We start from the raw sequence: 22,137 nt of genomic DNA on the forward strand, positions 1-22,137 counted from the left end.
TTCCTGAACTTCAGTTTGGTTGGTTGTGCCCCCTATTTCTGGGTCCTTTCTTCTTTCCCCAACTTCCAGTCATTTTCATTTTTGCAGCTGCACTCCCTTTCAAAATCTTACTATAAACGTGAATTGAGGGAGTTTTATTGCTCTTCATAGGAGAGGGCCCTCAACAGAATGGATTGGCAAGGGCCCAAGATGTGTTTTGAACCAACCTTGTCTATACTCATGTAATATTTCAGTTTTATAGGGATAGACTTTTCATCTCAGACACCACTTTCATGCATTTGCACTTGTAACCACAACTATTCCGGTGTACAAAAGTAGGTATGCTCCTATTGTGGCATGCACAACGTGCATTTTGGAAATCCACCACAGAATGTTGTGGAGCTCTCTTTCCCGTTTGTGGAGAGCAGCATGCCTGCTTCTTTCTTCTGAGAACTGTTCCTTTCCCTGCAGTAGAAACATGCTGCCAAGGGCTGTGATTTCTGGGATGGAGTTAAGAACATAAGAACGGCCATACTGGGTCAGACCAAAGGGCCATCTTGCCCAGTATCCTGTCTTCCAATAGTGGCCAATGCCATGTGTCCCAGAGGGAATGAACAGAAGAGGTAATCATTGTCCATACCCAGCTTCTGGCAAACAGAGGCTAGGGACACCATCCCTGTCTATCCTGGCTAATAGCCATTGATGGACCTATCCTCCATGAACTTATCTAGTTCTTTTTTGAACCCTGTTATAATCTTGCCCTTCACAATGTCCTCTGGCAAGGAGTTCCACAGGTTGACTGTGTGTTGTGTGGAAAAAATACTTCCTTTTCTTTGTTTTAAACCTGCTGCCTATTAATTTCATTTGGTGAGCCCTAGTTCTTGTGATATGGAGAAGGAGTAAATAAACACTTCCTTATTTACTTTCTCCACACCAGTCATGATTTCATAGACCTCTATCATATCCCCCCTTAGTCATCTCTTTTCCAAGCTGAAAAGTCCCTGTCTTTATTAATCTCTCCTCATATGGCAGCGGTTCCATACACCTAATCATTTTTCTTGCCCTTTTCTGAACTGTTTACAATTCCAAGATAGTTGGTTTCACTATCGCTTTCCTTTATTATTGGCTTCATCATTATATTATTGCTTGCAGCTACATCCTGAGGAATTCTGCCATATCCCCTGCAGCTGTGACATTATCAGATCTTACAAACTAAACAAGATTATGCTGGCTCAATGCATGGATGGGAGGACTTCTAAGGAAAACCCAAGTTGTTCCAGGGGGAAGAATGTCACCTACTGAGTTGGTACCAAACTGTTGCCCCACCTTGGTGTTTAGGATGCAGTGGTACCACAAATGTGTTTTAAAATAAGATATACAAGTGTGTGTGTGTGGGGGGGGGGGAGGAATTAAACATCCCATGACACTTTCTGCAAGAGTTGGGATGTTAACACTGTACCTGGATATCACAGTCACTGGGTGAACTGCATCTCTTACCCTTTCTGGTTTCTTCATGAGCATCCCCTCTCAGCCCTCTAGCTGTCACCTGTCTCAGGCTGGAATCATTCTATCTTTCAACTCTCAGACCAGGTCTTGGACTTCAGTCCCCTGTGATTGCAAACTGCTGAGGTAGTTAGTTCCTGCAGTTCTGATCCACCTGAGAGCAGTGATAGTGGTAACCATGTAACCAAACAGCCTTCTTAAAGCAAAGTATTTATTTAAAACAAAAGCACTTCAGAGAACACAGAGCACAAAAACAACAAATCAGTCTGTATGCCTGCCTGCCTCTCCCTAAGTCTTACCGTTTCCTGAATCTGGGAAAGGATCCAACTCTTTCAGACTCCTTCTCAGGTCCTCTCTCTGTGTCAACCTATGCCCCTCTTACATTCTGAGTTAGTTTCCCAGACTTTATTTAAGCTTGAAAGTTTGTCTCGCTCCAACGAAAGTTGGTCCAATAAAAGATGCTACCTCACCCACCTTGTCACTGTAATATCCTGGGACCAATTTGGCTACAACACTGCATGCAACCTATGCCCCTGACAGTTGTGCACCTCCTTCTCCTCTCCCGCACCCCCACTTCTGTCCAGAGAAGTGCTTTTTAATTGTTTGTAGCCTTCTGATCTGTTGTTTCCCAGCCTGGCAAAACAGCTACGTCACTTCGGCCTTGGAAGTATACTATTGTCTCACAAGATTTACTTATTGTGTTGCTTTCCTGCAAGTTCGTCTAATAGCCCTATATTAAATTCGAGCAATATATTCAGTTAGGAAATTCTAATAACCCACCATAGTTATACAATAACTTTTATCTCACATGAAAGCCCCAGTCCAGTAAATGGGGCTGTATGCAAGGTTTTTCCTCCCCCACCATTCCTTCCTTTTCACATGTGGAACTTTTCAGGCTGGAGCATGGCTTGCTGCTATAAGATGCACGTTAAACTTTAAATGACTAGATTTAGAACAGGCTGATGCTTAAATTGAATAATTAAAATTTAAAGTAGTCTGATGCATACATTAACTGATTGGAATTATAAAGCACTTAATGAACATTTAGTCAGTCATACCTCTCGGTTGGCTGAACGTTCCTAGCCTCTCAGGTCTATACAGAGCGTGGTTTTGTGCAATGGAAAAGATGATGTGACAAGTGGCTAATTGAACCTTCAAAGAAAACATGAGTCCTGCAATAGAACCGGAACTGAGGCCCAGGGAGGTTACCTCTTTGTATGAGAAAGCGCTTGCATTTTCTGTGAAGGGGTTGTGACCTGCGACTGAACATGAAGCTTCTCTTCGTTTCATTATCTCCCACCCCTTGGGCCCTCTTTAAGAGACAGTAGATAGATAATACCCAAGGGCATCCTATAAAATCCTTAGCCTGGGTTGCTGATACTTACGTTAAATGACCAGAGTTAGAACGAGTCCATAGGGAAATCCAGGGGGGTGTTGTCCGCTGCCTGGAATAGGCAGACCTACTGTATTCGTCAAATGCGAGTCTCTTATGAGCAACACTTGATCTGAAAGTGATCTTTTGAGAGCACATTGCTTTAATAGCTGTCTTCACGTAAGGTCACAGCTTGGAGATCAGTGTGTTTAAAAAGTACAGTCTCTGGGCTAATGTTTTTAGCAAGCCCACAATTAATAATCCTGGAGCATAACTACTTTATAGATCTGTTCAGAGTTCTGCAACATAGGATGCCTGACACCTCTATGCAATAATTATAATTAAAAGGCTACTGCAACCAAAATTTAAAAATAAGACATTACATCAATTTAATTTGTTGCCAGTCAGTGTCAAGAGCCTCAGCCCAGAGCAATTTCCCTCCCTGTTTCCCTTCCCTGTTCTTAATCTAGCTTTTAAAAATAGCCAGACAGGAATCTCTTCTGCTAGACCTGTTAATGCCAGATACTTAACCCTAGGGAGGTTTTCAGATGATAGGATCTGCCACAAAGGAATAAACATACTGAATTTTTTATCACCCAGTCCTGCTTTCAGAGAGTGGCTGAGGAAAGGGTTGGTAGGATGCATAGTGCCTTTACTGTCTTTTCCCCTACCCCCGCTCCGTATTTCCTGTAGATAGTGCCTTCAGCTTCTGAAAAGGAAACCTTTATTGGTATGTCTCCAATGCAGCAGGGAGTGACCCTCCCATCCTGGGTAGACAGACTTGTGCAAGCAGCCTTGGGTCAGTGCTGGAGTGGCTAGCCCGAGTTGCAACATCCACACCGCTGAGGTTTGCTCCCTGCTGCAGTGTAGACATACCCTATATTTTGCTCTACTTGGGCGATAAGGTTCTGCATACAATTAGGGCCCACCCAAGGGAGACTTTAACAGCAATTACCATAGTCATATCAATACTCAGTACTGCAAAATCTACATAGCCAAAAGAATTGGTTTGAGAGAGGCTCACCGTGCTTGTACTTCGAGGTAGAGAAGCAGACTTCCCGACCGGCATTTCACTGATTTGAGAAATCCTGGTTTCTGCAGGCAGGACAGGACGACTTCTACATGAGACACCATTGCCAAATGGTCCTGTATCCAGAGACACAGACTTCTCTAACTTGAGTATTCGTGCCCCAACCACAGGGTCATCGCTTCTTAAGCTTTCTAGGTCCGTCTTCTGAAGGCCTTTCCTGACTAATGTATTCTCTTTCCAGCTTTCAGGAGACTTCTTAATACACAAGTCTTCCAGGCTTCTCCCACCGGCCACACAGGTGTTTTTCAGCTTAGCAGCTCTAAATGCCCTCATGCTCATAGGATCGAGCACTCTGAGAGTAACTTCATTAAGAAACTGAGAGAACTTGAGCTTCGCTTCAATTTTTTCTTCCACGATAGAGACAGAGCTCAATGATCCTTGACTCACAACACTCAAGTCAGACGCAGATGAGCTGCTTTTGGTTTGCACCTTCCTCTGCCTATGGCACTTTTGGCTGGTGTTTCCCACTGGATATAGAGAAGAGTGCTCCCAACGAGGGTTTTTTTCACCCCCCTTCTGACAGTGCTTTAATCGATGGGATCGACAGCCTTCAGCATTATTTTTGCTGTTGACCAAGTTTTCAGTTTCTGTCCTGGTGCTGCTCTGTAACTCAAAGCTTTCCTCGCTGGAGCTGCGGGGTTTAGCGTAACCGTCTGTTGTTAAAACTCCCGAGCATCTACTCTCAAGGTTGCTCCCTGCTCCAGGTGCATGTGCAAAGGCAGCATGCTCTTTCTTCGGCTGTCGCTCCAGGCCCCTCCTGCTTAGTGGGTCTGCCATGCGCAAAGCTTTCGGAACCCTTTGACAATGCCTCCATTTCTCTTTATGCATTGGTGTGTAAGCTGTCACCAGTAAAGTGACAGTCCCCTACATCCTTGCCAAGCCACACAAAACACAAGTCTCTCTGTGACCCACCCAGCCTCCACATTTTATCACACATCCTTCAGAACTGGATCAATAGCACATTTGCATTGTTTTAATTAGTCCTACTGATCAACTAAATCTATAGCACATGTAAATTTTCCAGGGTATTGAGTGCATGGGCTCTCATTGATCCAGAGTAGCACATGATATATTCCTGTTTGTTGAACTGTGAACCAATCTACAATGATGTAAATCAATTCTTACCCAAGTAAGATATGGAGTGATTCTGTTGGAGGGCTTTTTAAAATCAGATAACAGAAGGTCATGGTATAGTTCCCCCTGTCCTAATACTATTAAAGTGCTCTGTTCCATTAGAAAGCCAGTTGCAGATCTGTAAGGGTCCCTAACAGCAAAGAGAGAAAGATATTCTTAATTTTCTGCCTGCTTTCTCTCTAGATTAAAATTTAATGGCCCTTTATTTTTAAATAAAAATATTAAAGGCAAGGTTCCATGTTGTGAACAGGAGAGGAGATAATAGAGAATTGGCACTTTTAGAGCACCTTTCATTTGAGGCTTTAAGTTCTTTTACAGATGTTCACAATTTACGGAAGTCTGAATAGCCCCGTGAAGAAGGAAAGCGTGATGCTGATTTTTACATATGTGCAAACTGAGGTTAAGGGCTATGTTCTAACTTTATAATCTGCCCTAAGTATGTCAGTTCAGAAGCACTTCTTCTCCCTACCATTTCAAGATGAAATGTGCTGGTTTGGTGGAAAGGCTAGAGAACTTCTTACTGTTGACAGTAGTACAATCATTTTCATAAAAAGAAAAGGAGTACTTGTGGCACCTTAGAGACTAACAAATTTATTAGAGCATAAGCTTTTGTGAGCTACAGCTCACTTCATCGGATGCATTTGGTGGAAAAAACAGAGGGGAGATTTATATACACACACAGAGAACATGAAACAATGGGTTTATCATACACACTGTAAGGAGAGTGATCACTTAAGATAAGCCATCACCAGCAGCAGGGGGGGGGAAGGAGGAAAACCTTTCATGGTGACAAGCAAGGTAGGCTAATTCCAGCAGTTAACAAGAATATCTGAGGAACAGTGGGGGGTGGGGTGGGGGGAGAAATACCATGGGGAAATAGTTTTACTTTGTGTAATGACTCATCCATTCACAGTCTCTATTCAAGTCTAAGTTAATTGTATCCAGTTTGCAAATTAATTCCAATTCAGCAGTCTCTCGTTGGAGTCTGTTTTTGAAGCTTTTTTGTTGAAGGATAGCCACTCTTAGGTCTGTAATCGAGTGACCAGAGAGATTGAAGTGTTCTCCAACTGGTTTTTGAATGTTATAATTCTTGACATCTGATTTGTGTCCATTCATTCTTTTACGTAGAGATCAGAGTAGCAGCCGTGTTAGTCTGTATTCGCAAAAAGAAAAGGAGTACCGGTGGCACCTTAGAGACTAACAAATTTATTAGAGCATAAGCTTTCGTGAGCTACAGCTCACTTCATCGGATGCATTTGGTGGAAAAAACAGAGGAGAGATTTATATACACACACACAGAGAACATGAAACAATGGGTTTATCATACACATGATATGATATGATATGATATGGTATGATAAACCCATTGTTTCATGTTCTCTGTGTGTGTGTATATAAATCTCTCCTCTGTTTTTTCCACCAAATGCATCCGATGAAGTGAGCTGTAGCTCACGAAAGCTTATGCTCTAATAAATTTGTTAGTCTCTAAGGTGCCACCGGTACTCCTTTTCTTTTTACGTAGAGACTGTCCAGTTTGACCAATGTACATGGCAGAAGGGCATTGCTGGCACATGATGGCATATATCACATTGGTAGATGTGCAATTGAATGAGCCTCTGATAGTGTGGCTGATGTGATTAGGCCCTATGATGGTATCCCCTGAATAGATAATGTGGACAGAGTTGGCAACGAGCTTTGTTGCAAGGATAGGTTCCTGGGTTAGTGGTTCTGTTGTGTGGTGTGTGGTTGCTGGTGAGTATTTGCTTCAGATTGGGGGGCTGTCTGTAAGCAAGGACTGGCCTGTCTCCCAAGATCTGTGAGAGTGATGGGTCGTCCTTCAGGATAGGTTGTAGATCCTTGATGATGCGTTGGAGAGGTTTTAGTTGAGGGCTGAAGGTGATGGCTAGTGGCGTTCTGTTATTTTCTTTGTTGGGCCTGTCCTGTAGTAGGTGACTTCTGGGTACTCTTCTGGCTCTGTCAATCTGTTTCTTCACTTCAGCAGGTGGGTATTGTAGTTGTAGGAATGCATGATAGAGATCTTGTAGGTGTTTGTCTCTGTCTGAGGGGTTGGAGCAAATGCGGTTATATCGTAGAGCTTGGCTGTAGACAATGGATCGAGTGGTATGATCTGGATGAACGCTAGAGGCATGTAGGTAGGAAAAGCGGTCAGAAGGTTTCCGATATAGGGTGGTGTTTATGTGACCATCACTTATTAGCACCGTAGTGTCCAGGAAGTGGATCTCTTGTGTGGACTGGTCCAGGCTGAGGTTGATGGTGGGATGGAAATTGTTGAAATCATGGTGGAATTCCTCAAGAGCTTCTTTTCCATGGGTCCAGATGATGAAGATGTCATCAATGTAGCGCAAGTAGAGTAGGGGCATTAGGGGACGAGAGCTGAGGAAGCGTTGTTCTAAGTCAGCCATAAAAATGTTGGCATACTGTGGCACTATGCGGGTACCCATCGCAGTGCCGCTGATTTGAAGGTATACATTGTCCCCAAATGTGAAATAGTTATGGGTGAGGACAAAGTCACAAAGTTCAGCCACCAGGTTAGCCGTGACAGTATCGGGGATACTGTTCCTGACGGCTTGTAGTCCATCTTTGTGTGGAATGTTGGTGTAGAGGGCTTCTACATCCATAGTGGCATCTCTCTGGTCACTCGATTACAGACCTAAGAGTAGCTATCCTTCAACAAAAAAGCTTCAAAAACAGACTCCAAGGAGAGACTGCTGAATTGGAATTAATTTGCAAACTGGATTCAATTAACTTAGGCTTGAATAGAGACTGGGAATGGATGAGTCATTACACAAAGTAAAACTATTTCCCCATGGTATTTCTCCCCCCCCCACCCCACCCCCCCACTGTTCCTCTGATATTCTTGTTAACTGCTGGAATTAGCCTACCTTGCTTGTCACCATGAAAGGTTTTCCTCCTTTCCCCCCCTCGCTACTGGTGATCGCTTATCTTAAGTGATCACTCTCCTTACAGTGTGTATGATAAACCCATTGTTTCATGTTCTCTGTGTGTGTATATAAATCTCCCCTCTGTTTTTTCCACCAAATGCATCCGATGAAGTGAGCTGTAGCTCACAAAAGCTTATGCTCTAATAAATTTGTTAGTCTCTAAGGTGCCAGAAGTACTCCTTTTCTTTTTGCGAATACAGACTAACACGACTGCTACTCTGAAACCAATCATTTTCATGACACTTTCAGCAGCATTTCCTATTAGAGATGAGAGAACTCACTGTGCAACCTAAATTTAGGCCCAAATTCAATTATCTACTAACACAGATCTCTGCAAATTTATTGTGGTCCAGTAGAGGAAGTGGGAGTGTCCAAAACTTCGGAGGTCTGGCCTAATGCATCCCAGCACTTCTGAGTCTCAAGTTCCATTAGTGTCTGACAAAATGGAAGTTCTGGTCTGCTGCAATTTAAAACATTTATTTACCTATTAGTTCCAGAAATGGAGCAAAACTCTCACTCATGATGGACTCTTTAACAGCAGCTCACGTGTTTGGAGAGGAGCTGTTATTCATGTGGGATTGAGACCCTTGCTCATGCATGACAGTGATCTGCATGAGAAGCACTAATTCAGCTATCCAATACATAGTATGAATGTGGAAAAAGCTGTTACAACCAACAAACTTAAGTGATCTTTCTCCCTTCCTTAGTCACAAAGGAGCCCATTTGCTTTGCAATCTGTGGTCCATGTATGAAGTCAGATATAATGTTCTTTGTGTGTGCAAAAGAGAACAGGAAAAGATGTTGGGGTTCCTAAAGGTTTGTAGTCCTGCTTAACACCTGACTTATTTCCCTAAACTGCTCCTCATCTTGTCTCTGAGAAATTCAACATCCCAATGACTTCTTCAGGCACTGCTTCTTTGATAAAAGTTACCTTGTCCAGTCAGGAAAGGGTCCCCACATCATGTGTCCTGGTGGCCAACTGCACAGAATAAATGCTCAGTTTTGAATATTCTGTAGACTACTAGCTACAAGCTGTTCTTTAAAATCCAACAGATTCAAATATGTTGTTAGTAGTATTTTACAATTACAAATAACATATTCGTGCTTGATTGATGGACAGCCCTAGACAGGGAAAAGGGACAAATACAAAGAATAAAATGTTTGCTACTTTTCCTCTGACAATTTGGCCTGATCTGCATTGGGTTGAATAGGTCTTTAGCATTTCATACCAGGACAGAGGTCCTTTGAAATGACAGACAACTTTTACTTGAGTGGCACTGGAATGGCTTGGGAATTCATAAGACAGATCTTTTCACATCCACCCACCTAAAATTCTGGCTTTTACCATTTAAGTCAGCTTTTACCCAAAGGTGATACCATACAACAACTTTCCATGTGAAATCAGTTTCTCAGTCAAGTCCTTCCTAAGCAAGTATCTGCATGACAAAAACAATTGCAACCAGTGACACTCCACATAGAGAAGCCCAATATTAAATTAGCATGTGCATAAGTGTCTGCAGGATTGAACCCTTATACTGTTTCACACTATCATAATGGAATAACTTTAGTTACTTAATTTCCATATGGTACTTGATCTTCTCTCTAAAGCGTTCTGCTCTTAATGCCATATAGAGTTAAATCTTCATAAGCATTTGAATGCCTTTCAAGACTTTGCTCATAAAGAGGATTTCTTTCTCCTGTGCAAGTGGATACATCTGTGAATAGTAATGTGTTGTTGTAGCAATCCAGGCAATATTTTCAAAAGGAATAACATCAGAGAGCTCTATTAACAGTTTAAATGTTGTACTATTTCTTGTTCTAATATTCCTTTGCTAGAGGGATGATTGCCTGGTTTCTAATAGCTTTAGAATAGCTCGTAAGAGCTCTTAATAAGTTCAGACATTATTTTAAGGGAGAACAGAAGGTATCATTCTTAAAACATTTTCAGATGCTGGAGCCAAATTCTCAAGTTAGTAAGTTAGTGTAGCCCTGTTGACATCAGTTGGCTGGGATGATTTAGTTGGGGATTGGTCCTGCTTTGAGCAGGGGGTTGGATTAGATGACCTCCTGAGGTCCCTTCCAACCCTGATATTCTATGATTCTATGAATCACTGAGTAAGTTGAAAGCTATGTGGGCTAAGTGGAACAGGAATGCACTGGGAATAAAAAGACATGTTTTCTACTCCAAGCTCTGCTGTGTGACCTTGGGCATGTCACTTCACCTCTTTCTCCTGCCACCCATTGTTTGTCTTAATGATTTAGATGATAGTATATCTGGGGCAGATACTCTTGTTATGTGTTGGTACAGAGCCCTGTGCAATGGTGGCCGAATCTCAATGGTGGCCTCTGGGCACTATTGGAATGCAAATAGTACCGATAACTGAAATACTGAACTGGGCTCAGGTGTGTCCAATTTGTATCTTACCTATGGAGTTGTTTAAACTTTCCTCTTTTCCCTTTTATATTAACAAAATGAATGTAAATAAGGCAAGGGTGGCCAACCTGTGGCTTTGGAGCCACATGCGGCTCTTCAGAAGTTTAATATGCGGCTCCTTGTATAGGCACCGACTCCAGGGCTGGAGCTACAGGTGCCAACTTTCTAATGTGCTGGGAGGGTGCTCACTGCTCAACCCCTGGCTCTGCCCCCACTCCACCCCTTCCCGCCCTCTCCCCTTAACCTGCTATACCCTCACTCCTCCCACTCCCCCTCTTAGCCTCCTGCACGCCAGGGAACAGCTGATCAGGAGGTGTGGGGAGGGATGGGGAGGCACTGATCTGCAGGGCTGCCGGTGGGAGGGAGACGCTGGGACAGGAGGGAGGGGGAGCTGATTGGGGACTGCTGACATATTACTCTGGCTCTTTGGCAATGTACATTGTAAATTCTGGCTCCTTCTCAGGCTCAGGTTGGCTACCCCTGAAATAAGGCAACTATTTTAGCTATCTTTCTTTCATACCTGTTTCTAATGCACCATTCACTGTAGTATCTCAGTTTTGGGATTTTTTTTAAATGAGCCTCTCAAAATCAGATATTCTATTGGACTAGTCTGATATCTCAGATGCCCCAGAATGATGACTTCTGGAGCACATCTATTGAACCTGTTATGAGCAGAAGGGCTTAGCAAGGCATATTAAATTTTTTTTGATAAAGGTTAATTTACGCTTATTTATGTGGTGAATGCCATTTTACCCAGACACTTAGCACACCTGCAGGTTTTGGATGAAGGTGGAGCAGGACGGAGAAGCTATCTCAAAGATTAATTGATTCAGAGTAAATCTCTACAGACTACCGTTCAAAGAGCTGGAAATGGAAATCTCATTTTTATTTGAGAATTTTTTTCTACGTCTGTATGTGTGTGTGTGTGTGTAAATATAATTTTTAAACAACAGTAATGGTTTTTTAACCTTCGGGAGGCTTTATTTTCCTGCTAATGGTATCAAAAGCAAATGGAAGTTCTCCTTTGTAGCAGTACTAAAAGAACTGCAGCAGGTTGTTATGAAAACTGGAAGTTTCACAGAGTAGCGCTCAGGAAAATGTTTTCATTTTGGGGTCTTGGCTGTTAAATGTTGTTTCCATTAACTCTTGTGAGATTCTTATCTTATCTTTAGCACCACAAAGGCTGTGCATGCTTGAAACTATGCATTTTCAGTGCCTGATTAAAAATATTCTCTATCAAACAACTTTTTTTTTTGTTTAAACAAATCTAAAAGTTTCACTGGTAACAAGTTGCTAATAAATACTGCATTGATTCATGTGACTAAGTTTTTAAAACTAATTATAAACAATAACTGATTTTTTTTCATTCAAATAAAGTAACTCAATGCACTATACCAAATGCTGGTGATTTCATCTCTGTAGAGTACTAATGTCCCTGCTAATAGAATCCAGGGAAAAAGGACAGGGACTTAAATAAAACTATTAGGAGTTCCTTCCAGTTATTGCAACCTGAGCCTGTAGCCTTCAGAATTTTAGTATGTCCAGTGCCATCAGCATCACTTTTCTCCTTTTTTTTATTTCATCTGTGGCATCAGTACAATATTTCTTGCCTCTCACCAAACTCTCTGCTCTTTCTCCAGTACCACCAACTACCCTTTACTCTCCTTCAATTGTCTGTCTGTTTTCCTTTTCTCCCCATCTCTGCTCTTATGATCTGTACATCTTTCTATTCCTATCCTTTCGCATCCTTGTCCTTTTTTCCTGCTCACCCATGTTTTCCCCCCTTTTTTCCCGGTCTGCTCTTCCAACCTGCTATGTTCAATGTAATGAACTGAAATTTACACTGAACAAATATCTTCATATTTACTCTACTGCACACTACACCCCACTAAGGCTGCTTGAAGGCTGGATCCCCTGAAATTCCATAGACTTCAGGGCTCTGGATCAGTTCCTAAACACACCATTCTTTGAGGCAACTGTCAGTAGAACTATGCAGTTCTTCCCATCGCACAATTAAGCATGCCCCTCCAAGTAATACAGATGTTCCTCTTCTATTGCCCTGGGTTTGCGGATGGTTTCTTGCTCTAATGGCTTCCAAAATACTGATGTGCATTTAGACAAGAAAGCTTTGTATTAATTTCTTAAACTATGCAGGATTGGTATAAAAACTCATCAGCCTGGTTTCCTTTTAACATTTTTTTGGAAAGTATTCCCATTTGCTTGTTAATGAGAGACAACTCCTGTTTCTAGGCCGGCTAGATATTACATGGCATAAATTCCACACCACTAAAATCTAATTTCACCATCTTTTATAGAGCAGGTATTCATAATGGACAGGATATGCAATGTTTCAGAGTAGCAGCCGTGTTAGTCTGTATTCGCAAAAAGAAAAGGAGTACTTGTGGCACCTTAGAGACTAACAAATTTATTAGAGCATAAGCTTTCATGAGCTACAGCTCACTTCATCGGATGCATCCGATGAAGTGAGCTGTAGCTTACGAAAGCTTATGCTCTATCCGATGAAGTGAGCTGTAGCTCATGAAAGCTTATGCTCTAATAAATTTGTTAGTCTCTAAGGTGCCACAAGTACTCCTTTTCTTTTTGAGGATATGCAATGAACTTCACCTACCATAGTGGTCATCTACCATAAGGCATCATAATTCACTACCCTCTCACGGAAAGTCTTTCATCCCTAGTGAAAACTCCAATATACCTTGGTCACTTTCTCATTATTTTACCGGGTCCCGTAGACTTCTGAACCAATATAATGGTAGACTTGTTGATCTCTTCCAAAGCTGGGCTGCCAAATAGAACCAGTTAACATGTTAAACTGGAATTTCCTTTAGGGACATCAATTGTTGATAGTTAGTATTTGCTAGAATGAAAAAAAAAATTGTCACTGATAGTGAATGAAACCATCCTGGATTCTGAAAATTATTGATATGCAAATTAAATGACTCCATATATAGAAGACACTCAACCATGGGTTATAATATACTTCTTCCATACTTGCATCGAGGCTTGGCAGGATTCAATTTAAATCGATACACATTGGTAATAGCTGGCAGGAGTGCAGCTTTTCCTCCTCTCCGCCCCGTCTTGCCCGTGTGGGGACTGAGTGTTACTGGCTCTGCAGCAGTGCAGGTCTTAGTCCTGGCTGGGATTTCTGCGCTGCCCCACCAGGACTGCAGTCTTCCCTGCACCTTGCATCTACAAGGCTCAGGTCATCAGCTCTACAGCCACGCAGGGAGCCCTTTGTAGCTGTTCTGTCATAGCCCTGCTTCCTCACTCACCAGCCAGGGATGTGGGAACCGTGCCTGGGCAAGAACTGTTCAGCAGCACCCTGTTGTCAGGGGCTCATCCTCCTCCTTGCATTCCTGGTAGGGGATCTCTGCTCCATGGGGCCGGGATCACAGCCTCCCTTGCTCCTTGTGCCCTGGTGTCTTAGGGCCCCGCTGTCAGTGCTAGGAGACCCTCTGCAGCTCTGGTGTCTGTGCTGTCCAAATGCTAATCCTACCTCCTCACCCTTAATTTCCAGAAACTGTAAAAATCATAACAGATAGATAAAAATAAAAAATTCTTAAATAAAAATTGAAATCAAAATTAGGAAAAAAAATGAAAATCAAATTCTGCCAAGCCTGCTTACATCCTAGTAGATGAAAATGGACTGGGAGTGGGGGCTCTCAACAGCCGTCCATCATAAGAATGTAGAATCTTAATTGTTTGGTCAATAATTGATCTATTTCGCTATTTTCTCCATTCATATTAGTCATTCTGCATTTGACAGAGGTTAAACTGACCTAAATGTACCTGCCATGGTCTCTGAAAGCACAGAATACCAAAAATGTTGTGAGGCGAACATTATATAAAATTCTGTACAGTCCTAGATAAATGACAAACTTGCAATTCAATTAGAAAAGGCTTTGCGTAGCCCCAACTTTTCAACTTGTTCATTGGTGCATGAATAGCATGCCATCAAACAAACAAATCATAGCAGGGGAAAGCAATCTAAGTCTGACTTTTCCACGCTGCTTTTATTATAGTAATGATGGAACAAATTGCAGGTCTTGAAGAAGGGAGCCTGACTTACTTGCCTGTTCACTCAGTCTCAAGCAGACACTGATGTGCAAGTCATGGACCATTTCATCTGACTACCCCAGTCAGCATCTGTATAAACTGATAGCCAGTTGTGTTGTTTAAAGTATATTATAATTTTGCTTAGAAAGAAAATTTCAGGGATGAGTTACTCTTTTGTCTGCCTCCTGAATGTACTGTGAGTATTTTTAGTACTGAACACTAAAACTAGCTTCAGTATCTTCTGAACTTAAATGCTTTTGGTAAAGATGTAGCCCATTTCCCAACCACAATAATGAAAATGTTACAGAGGAATGAGGTAGGAGCCTAAAAAAGTTACAGTACTGCATAGCTGAGCAGAGTAATTTTAGAAATGTTTGCTTCAGAGTTAGGAATCTGCAAAATGAATATTATCTCTGCTCTGCCTTAAAACTCAACCTTCATGTTCTGCATAGAATCAGGCCCACTGTACGTTATTCTGTCTTTGGTAGAGCCAGCCATGGGGACAGTGGCTCCTTAAAGGCAGTATAAAGATTTTCCCAGTGCTACAAGGATTCTTGTGCAGATTATACTGGAGTAAAGAAGCCAGTTTCTCTCTGCAGGGGACAGGCCTATCTACTCCCCAGATGCACCTTATGCTGCAGCACTCCACTCCTTGGTGCAGACTTCGCAGTCAATCAAGTACTACTTTCTGTAGCTGCTGCTGGCCCCTCCTAGTTTCCCTCCATTCCAATGGGTACAGAACACACTCAGGCAAATATTTCTGTGCCTCACCACAACTCCATGGAGACCAAATCCAGTGTCATCTTGTGTGTGCAAGCAAAACCATCTCCCTCATTTCATTTATTATCTATATCTTTACACAACACTTATACACATGCAGTATGCTCATTCCCAGAAGTCAGGTTGGGATGATGCGGTGACTGCTTTCTGGCAAATATTAGAGCTGCAGCAGGGCTACTGTGAATTACATGGAAACCTATTGAAAGCCACTTGTTTGTTGCAGGGCTTGGCTTTAGAGTTGGTCAAAAAAGTTGAATGAAAAAATGTTTGAAAAATTTCCTTTTTTTTTTAAATTGTATGCTTATATATATAAAATAGCCATAAACATACAGCTAAGAGTAGCATAAAATCCCTCCTTTACCTGTAAAGGGTTAAGAAACTCAGATAATCAGATTTGCACCTGACCAAAAGAACCAATAAGGGGAGAAGATACTTTTCAAGTGTTTGGTTTGTTTTGTGTTTCTTTGTGTTCTCTCCTGGACAGCGAGGAACCAGGGCAGGGAAAATGCATCTCCTAAAGCCATACCTAAACTAAGCATCTAAGATTACAAATTGTAAGTAATAGGAAGGAAATGCATTAGAGTATCTTTTGTTTTAGCTTGTGAATTTTCCCTAGGCTAAGAGGAAGGTTTATTCCTGTTTTTTTTTGTTTTGTTTTTTGTAACTTTAAAGTTTTGCCAAGAGAGGAATCCTCTGTGTTTTGAATCTGATTACCCTGTCAAATTACCTTCCATCCTGATTTTACAGAGGTTCTCCTTTTACTTTTTCTTTATAATAAAGTTCTGCTTTTAAGAACCTGATTGGTTTTTAGTGTCCTAAAAACCCAAGGGGCTGGTCTGTGCTTGTTTACTCTCAAGCCTCCCCAGGAAAGGCGGTGAAGGAGTTTGAGAGGGATATTTTGGGGAAACAGGAACTCCAAGTGGTCCTTTTCCTAAATCTTTGTCTAACTCACTTGGTGGTGGCAGCGATACCGTTCCAAGGACAAGGAAGAATTTGTGCCTTGGGGAAGTTTTTAACCTAAGCTGGTAGAGATAAGCTTAGGGGGTCTTTCTTTCATGCAGGTCCCCACATCTGTACCCTAGAGTTCAGAGTGGGGAGGGAACCCTGACATTTTATATATATATATATATATATATATATATATATATATATATATATATAGTTTAAATTTGGTATATCATTCATTTTTTCTTATCTTTCCAACACCTTTGTCTCCATCTTCTCTTCTTTTCCCCCTACTGCCCAACACTCATTTTCATTAATGAAATGAGGGGAAAAAAAGAGGATGGAAGTGGCTGGCTGAGGGTCTGGGAGGGAAAAAAGGAGGAGGATGGGTGGGTGAGAGGGACAAAAAACACTTAAAACACTATTCAAAAATGAAAATTTGAAATCAAAACTTCTTGATGGATTTTTGTGTACCTTTTTGCATAAATTATTTTCTCCAGTGCCTGTGGGGTGTTAAATCTTTGTAACTGTTGTCCATTGTTTGAGCTCTACATAATACCATGAATTACTCCTTCTTTCCTATCCACACCCACTTTTTCTCTGTGCTGAGGGTCTCCCCTGGTAACTCTACAACTGTCCAGTCTAGATGACCTCCAGAATTAGCACCACAGACCACTTAATGTACAGACCTGCGAAAGGAACCTATTTTTTTATGTGAATCTGTCTTACCAATGAACTTAACATGACCTGGAATCTAGTCCAGTGACTTTTGGAAAGTCTTCCTGGTACTATTATAGACATTCAGTATATCCTCTTTATTTTTTAATGGTTCCATGCTTCTTTACAACTGCAGAAATCAGTAAGTCCAACAAATAAATGTTGCAGGACAGGGATATCTGTCAAAGGCAGAAGCCACAAAAGAATAAGATGTCGCTACAATACTCATATTTTGACTGGGTCCATTCAAATGAATACAAGCATGTGTTCTAAAGCCTGTTATCCATAGTCGCCCATGAATGTCATGCAATGACTCAAAACCATTTGTGCCGTATCAAGTCACTGTGGGACTTTAACCGTTAATTCTACAAAATACAATTGACCTGTGGGGCCTCTCTGTAATGTAGCCTATAGGATGGGGACAGAAAATTCTGTAAGACAAAGCTTGTAGAGTTTAATTTACTTGTTTCAACCAGAGGAGATGGCTTTTGGGGGCTGCAAAGGAAGCAGAAGGCTTGGGCCTTAAAATATAGGGAACTCTTCTCCCCACCCCTTGATCCTGGAGCCTCCATGCGCATTGGGGTGGAGGGAGTCCTTCCACTGCAGCAACCTTGTTCTCAAATGCCCTCACCCCTCAAAAAATTACCCCAAACATTTAGCAGTTACTTCAGAGGCCAAGCTACCATGTGGTGCTTTCCCTTGTGGCTAAATGGCAAAGGCAATGGAGAAGACCATGTGGGGGGGCATGCTGCTTTAAATGTGTTTAATTCCTGTTTGTATATCTATTTGGGTGTAGTGGGGAACATGCCACAAGTTTCCATTGCTTCCTGGACCCATTGATCCTACCCAGAATTTTCATAAGTCCTTGACTCCAGAGAGCATCTGTTGAGGTTCTGTGATGAGCCAAGCAGCAGCTGACCATGTTCAGAACTGGTGTGTGTGTGTGTGTGTGTGTGTGAGAGAGAGAGAGAGAGAGAGAGATTGAGAACTGGTATGTCACTTCTAATTTACCTGTCCTGAAGAAAATGGAGGACAGGAGGCTGTGTACAATAACTGCTAATACCCCAGAATTAATTTTATGCCAACAAAAGGAATAACATCAGTTCCAAGCTGGGGATGGAAACTGCAACACACTTGAGCCTGTCTCCTACAGTGAGGTGATTAAAATATATTATAATTGGCACTGTGGATAAATTTTAATAATGAATACAAATAGAATGTGTCTTCTGGCACCGTCCAATGCAGCTGCCTTATAGTGAAACCACACAGCTAACATCTCTCATAAAACAATAAAGAGCTAGAAAGGCTGACACCCATCTCAAGGCTCTACCAAAGGTTTTTTCAAAATCTTGAGCCCTAATTAACAGACACACAATTCTCAAGCCCATATGAGGTCAGAAGGCTGGGTGTTCTTCTGAAGCAAAACTCTGTGTTGCCAAGTAAAACCTCATGATAATTCATGCTTTCCTTTAAGCTCCAGCTCCTGCAGTCATGCTGACTATGTGAGAATCTCTACTTTCTACTTTTTTAAATGTAGCCCTCTTAATTGCAGAGAAAAGCATGGAAATGTGTCCTACATGCATCTGAAAGACACAGAAATCATGAGGCAAATAAAAATGCTAGTGTTTTTCTTATTTTTAAAAGTCTCAAGATGTTTTGGAAGAATGATCATTTTTGAACAACCTGGGTTCGTGATACCATGTTATTTGCCTACAAGACTCCCAGGTGTAGAAAGGCAGTTTCTTCTGACTGAAAAGGAATGGCAATATGAATAACAGAAATGCAATGCCTATATGCCACCTGAGATGGTAATACCGTCTCTTGGCTGTCATATCACACTGAAATTGCATGTCCTGAGTCTAATTTATGTTGAACTATCAGCAGCTCAGAGAACCCCTGTGGCACAGCTGTCAGAGTTCAGCCCATTTGTGTGCTATCATAGGGTTAACTCAAACTCTGCCAAAATTTCTCTTATCCCAAGAATTCACTACAGACCCTAATTTTCTGATCCCAGGATGTTTGTTCTTGTTTCCAGAGGAAATAGGTATTGTTCACCATAGTCCTATGACGGTGGTTTTGTTCCTCCTCTTCACATGTATTCGTTATCTCTCTGTGCATAATTATCCAAAGATTTTCCATCTCTATTATACAATAAATAAGGGAATGGCTGCTCTAGTTCCATTCTTCAGCATATTCTGAAAAAAGGTTCTCAAAAGCATGTCTGCATATAACTGAGTTGGCCTGATGTTGTGTGTCTCTTAAAAGGTATTGTTATGAACAATCTGAAAATAACCCGGAGAAATAAATTTACCTCTTTCCTATTGGTCTTGCAGTAGGCTAGGAGGCTGGCTGGAATCAGAGGAAAGTATTTGGATATCTTCCCTATGACAAACGAGTTATTTGAATAGTTGACTTATACAGGTAATATATTTTCTCATACATAAAATGTTGTGTTGCTGAAGGATGGTGGAAGAAAATGTTGTGTTAAAAATTTAATTGGACATTACTAGCAGAGACACAGCATGTTGTATGCTTATGTAGTTACAGTGAATTTCTACACTACACATATTGCTCATTCACTGTTGGTAGATCACGTGCTATGTTAATGTAACCTAAGCAGCTAGTAAAGCAGCTACCAAGTGAAGAAGTATATGTATGTTACAGCAATCGTATGTAGAGACCCTTGGGCTATCCGCTGCAATGACCTCCTTTCTTAACTTTCCACTACAACGGTTGTGACTTAAACAGTAAAAACTGCTCCTTTTCCCTTTTTTCTTTCCTGACCCCCCCTCACTTCATCAGGTTCTGATGAACATGTCTAGTGAGCTGTACAAATGCTCTTGAGAAAGGCAGGCTACCATACGAGCCATTTGTTTTGGCAAGTGGAATTGGATTTATTCTGTCTCGCATACAAATAAGTTCTTTGATACATGAAAGCTAATGTTAAGATTTAGCAACAATTGTAAACTGGAGTAATAGTAATAGGATGCAATTTAATAGTGAGAAGTGTAAGGTTATACATTTAGGGATTAATAACAAGAATTTTAGTTATAAGTTGGGGACGCATCAATTAGAAGTAACAGAAGAGGAGAAGGACCTTGGAGTATTGGTTGATCATAGGATGACTATGAGCTGCCAATGTGATATGGCTGTGAAAAAAGCTAATGCGGTTTTGGGATGCATCAGGAGAGGCATTTCCAGTAGGGATAAGGAGGTTTTAGTACCGTTATACAAGGCACTGGTGAGACCTCACCTAGAATACTGTGTGCAGTTCTGGTCTCCCATGTTTAAAAAGGATGAATTCAAACTGGAGCAGGTACAGAGAAGGGCTACTAGGATGATCCGAGGAATGGAAAACTTGTCTTATGAAAGGAGACTTAAGGAGCTTGGCTTGTTTAGCCTAACTAGAAGAAGGTTGAGGGGAGATATGATTGCTCTCTATAAATATATCAGAGGGATAAATACAGGAGAGGGAGAGGAATTATTTCAGCTCAGCACCACTGTGGACACAAGAACAAATGGGTATAAACTGGCCACCAGGAAGTTTAGACTTGAAATCAGACGAAGGTTTCTAACCATCGGAGGAGTGAAGTTTTGGAATAGCCTTCCAAGGGAAGCAGTGGGGGCAAAAGATCTATCTGGTTTTAAGATTCTACTTGATAAGTTTATGGAGGAGATGGTATGATGGATAATGGGATTTTGGTAAGTAATTGATCTTTAAATATTCAGGGTAAATAGGCCAAATCCCCTGAGATGGGATATTAGATGGATGGGATCTGAGTTACCCAGGAAAGAATTTTCTGTAGTATCTGGCTGGTGAATCTTGCCCATATGCTCAGGGTTTAGCTGATTGCCATATTTGGGGTCGGGAAGGAATTTTCCTCCAGGGCAGATTGGAGAGGCCCTAGAGGTTTTTCGCCTTCCTCTGTAGCATGGGGCATGGTTGACTTGAGGGAGGCTTCTCTGCTCCTTGAAGTCTTTAAACCATGATTTAAGGACTTCAATAGCTCAGACATGGGTGAGGTTTTTCATAGGAGTGGGTGGGTGAGATTCTGTGCCCTGCGCTGTGCAGGAGGTCAGACTAGATGATCAGAATTGTCCCTTCTGACCTTAGTATCTATGAATCTATGACTAATATCTTGTAGAATTCAACAATCATCCACTATAAACATTCTCCTTCAATATTTAGTACAAATCACTAAGTATTGCTTAATATGTATGCATCAGCTTTATTATTATTTGGGTAGAATGCCAGAATGACTTTTTTCCCTTTTGCAGATAAAAAATCACTTTCCTAATTTCATACTTGATGGCCAATAGCATATTCTTGATGCACATTCCATTTATCATGAGAGCAAATATGCTTGTTCCATGATGTGCTTTATGCAAATGAAAGGTGAATTCTTTTTTCCCCAAAAAACCTATTATGACAGTCAAGTATAAATCATTCAATTAGCTTTCTAGCATTGCAGCTCTGGGCAGCTGTACCCATGTAATTTGCCATCTTGCACCATAATATATTAAATGTTTCCTTTTTTAAAGGCTGTAATGTCTGCCAAATTAAACAACAGGATACGTTAAATCACATTAAAACAGGCAATTCAGATATCAGATTGAAACACGATGGATCTTGTGCTGAAGAGTTTGGCTGCCTGTTATACATTTTAAATGAAGAAATATGCATGCTGTACATTAAAGGAAAAGACTTACTTGAGAAGGATTCTGCAGTTTCTGGTCTGCTAGTCCACAGACTGAAATAATGAAGCCAGATTTAGAAGTAGCTTATTAAGTGCATGCTGCTTCAACAGTTGCAGCTTTTTTCTTAAACTGAAAGACAGGATCACTTTCTTTTAAGGAAACCAGCTGAGAATGAATTCCTGTGAGTGCTGCAGAGCCAAATCAGCAATCTCCAAAGAACTTAAGTCATTCACAATTTACTGGTTGGGGCTTTCCTATGTTGTCACAAACTTTAATGGCATCAAGCAGGGTCACAGCATACCACCCATGAAAGAAATCACTAGTTAATCACATACAAGTGAGACTGACACTGCGTCAATGCTATATATGACTTTAATTGGATAATTGTATAAAGTTTAATCTTTCAGTCCTTACATAGTCAAAATACCCATTGACTAAGTGTTGA

General features: G+C 41.3%; 1 protein-coding gene across 5 annotated transcripts in view; it reads right to left on the reverse strand.

Moving 5' to 3' along the window:
• BEGAIN (brain enriched guanylate kinase associated) overlaps positions 1-21,907 on the reverse strand; it is a 255,234-nt gene extending 233,327 nt beyond the window's left edge. The window contains exons 1-2 of one of the 5 annotated variants that reach the window (XM_043516804.1): positions 21,705-21,907; positions 13,769-14,016 (exon numbers count right to left, since the gene is read on the reverse strand). Coding sequence is in view for 1 of the 5 variants with exons in the window: in XM_043516803.1 (XP_043372738.1) it covers positions 13,485-13,490 (6 nt within the window). In the remaining 4 variants the exon portion in view is untranslated. Of the gene's footprint in view, positions 1-13,484; positions 14,017-21,704 lie in introns of all 5 variants that reach the window. The other 4 variants (XM_043516803.1, XM_043516807.1, XM_038404268.2 and 1 more) reach the window with 4 other exon arrangements.
• Between the last annotated feature and the right edge of the window lie 230 nt (positions 21,908-22,137).

The sequence above is a fragment of the Dermochelys coriacea genome, chromosome 6 (genome assembly GCF_009764565.3).
Source record: "Dermochelys coriacea isolate rDerCor1 chromosome 6, rDerCor1.pri.v4, whole genome shotgun sequence".
Lineage (NCBI taxonomy): Eukaryota > Metazoa > Chordata > Testudines > Dermochelyidae > Dermochelys > Dermochelys coriacea.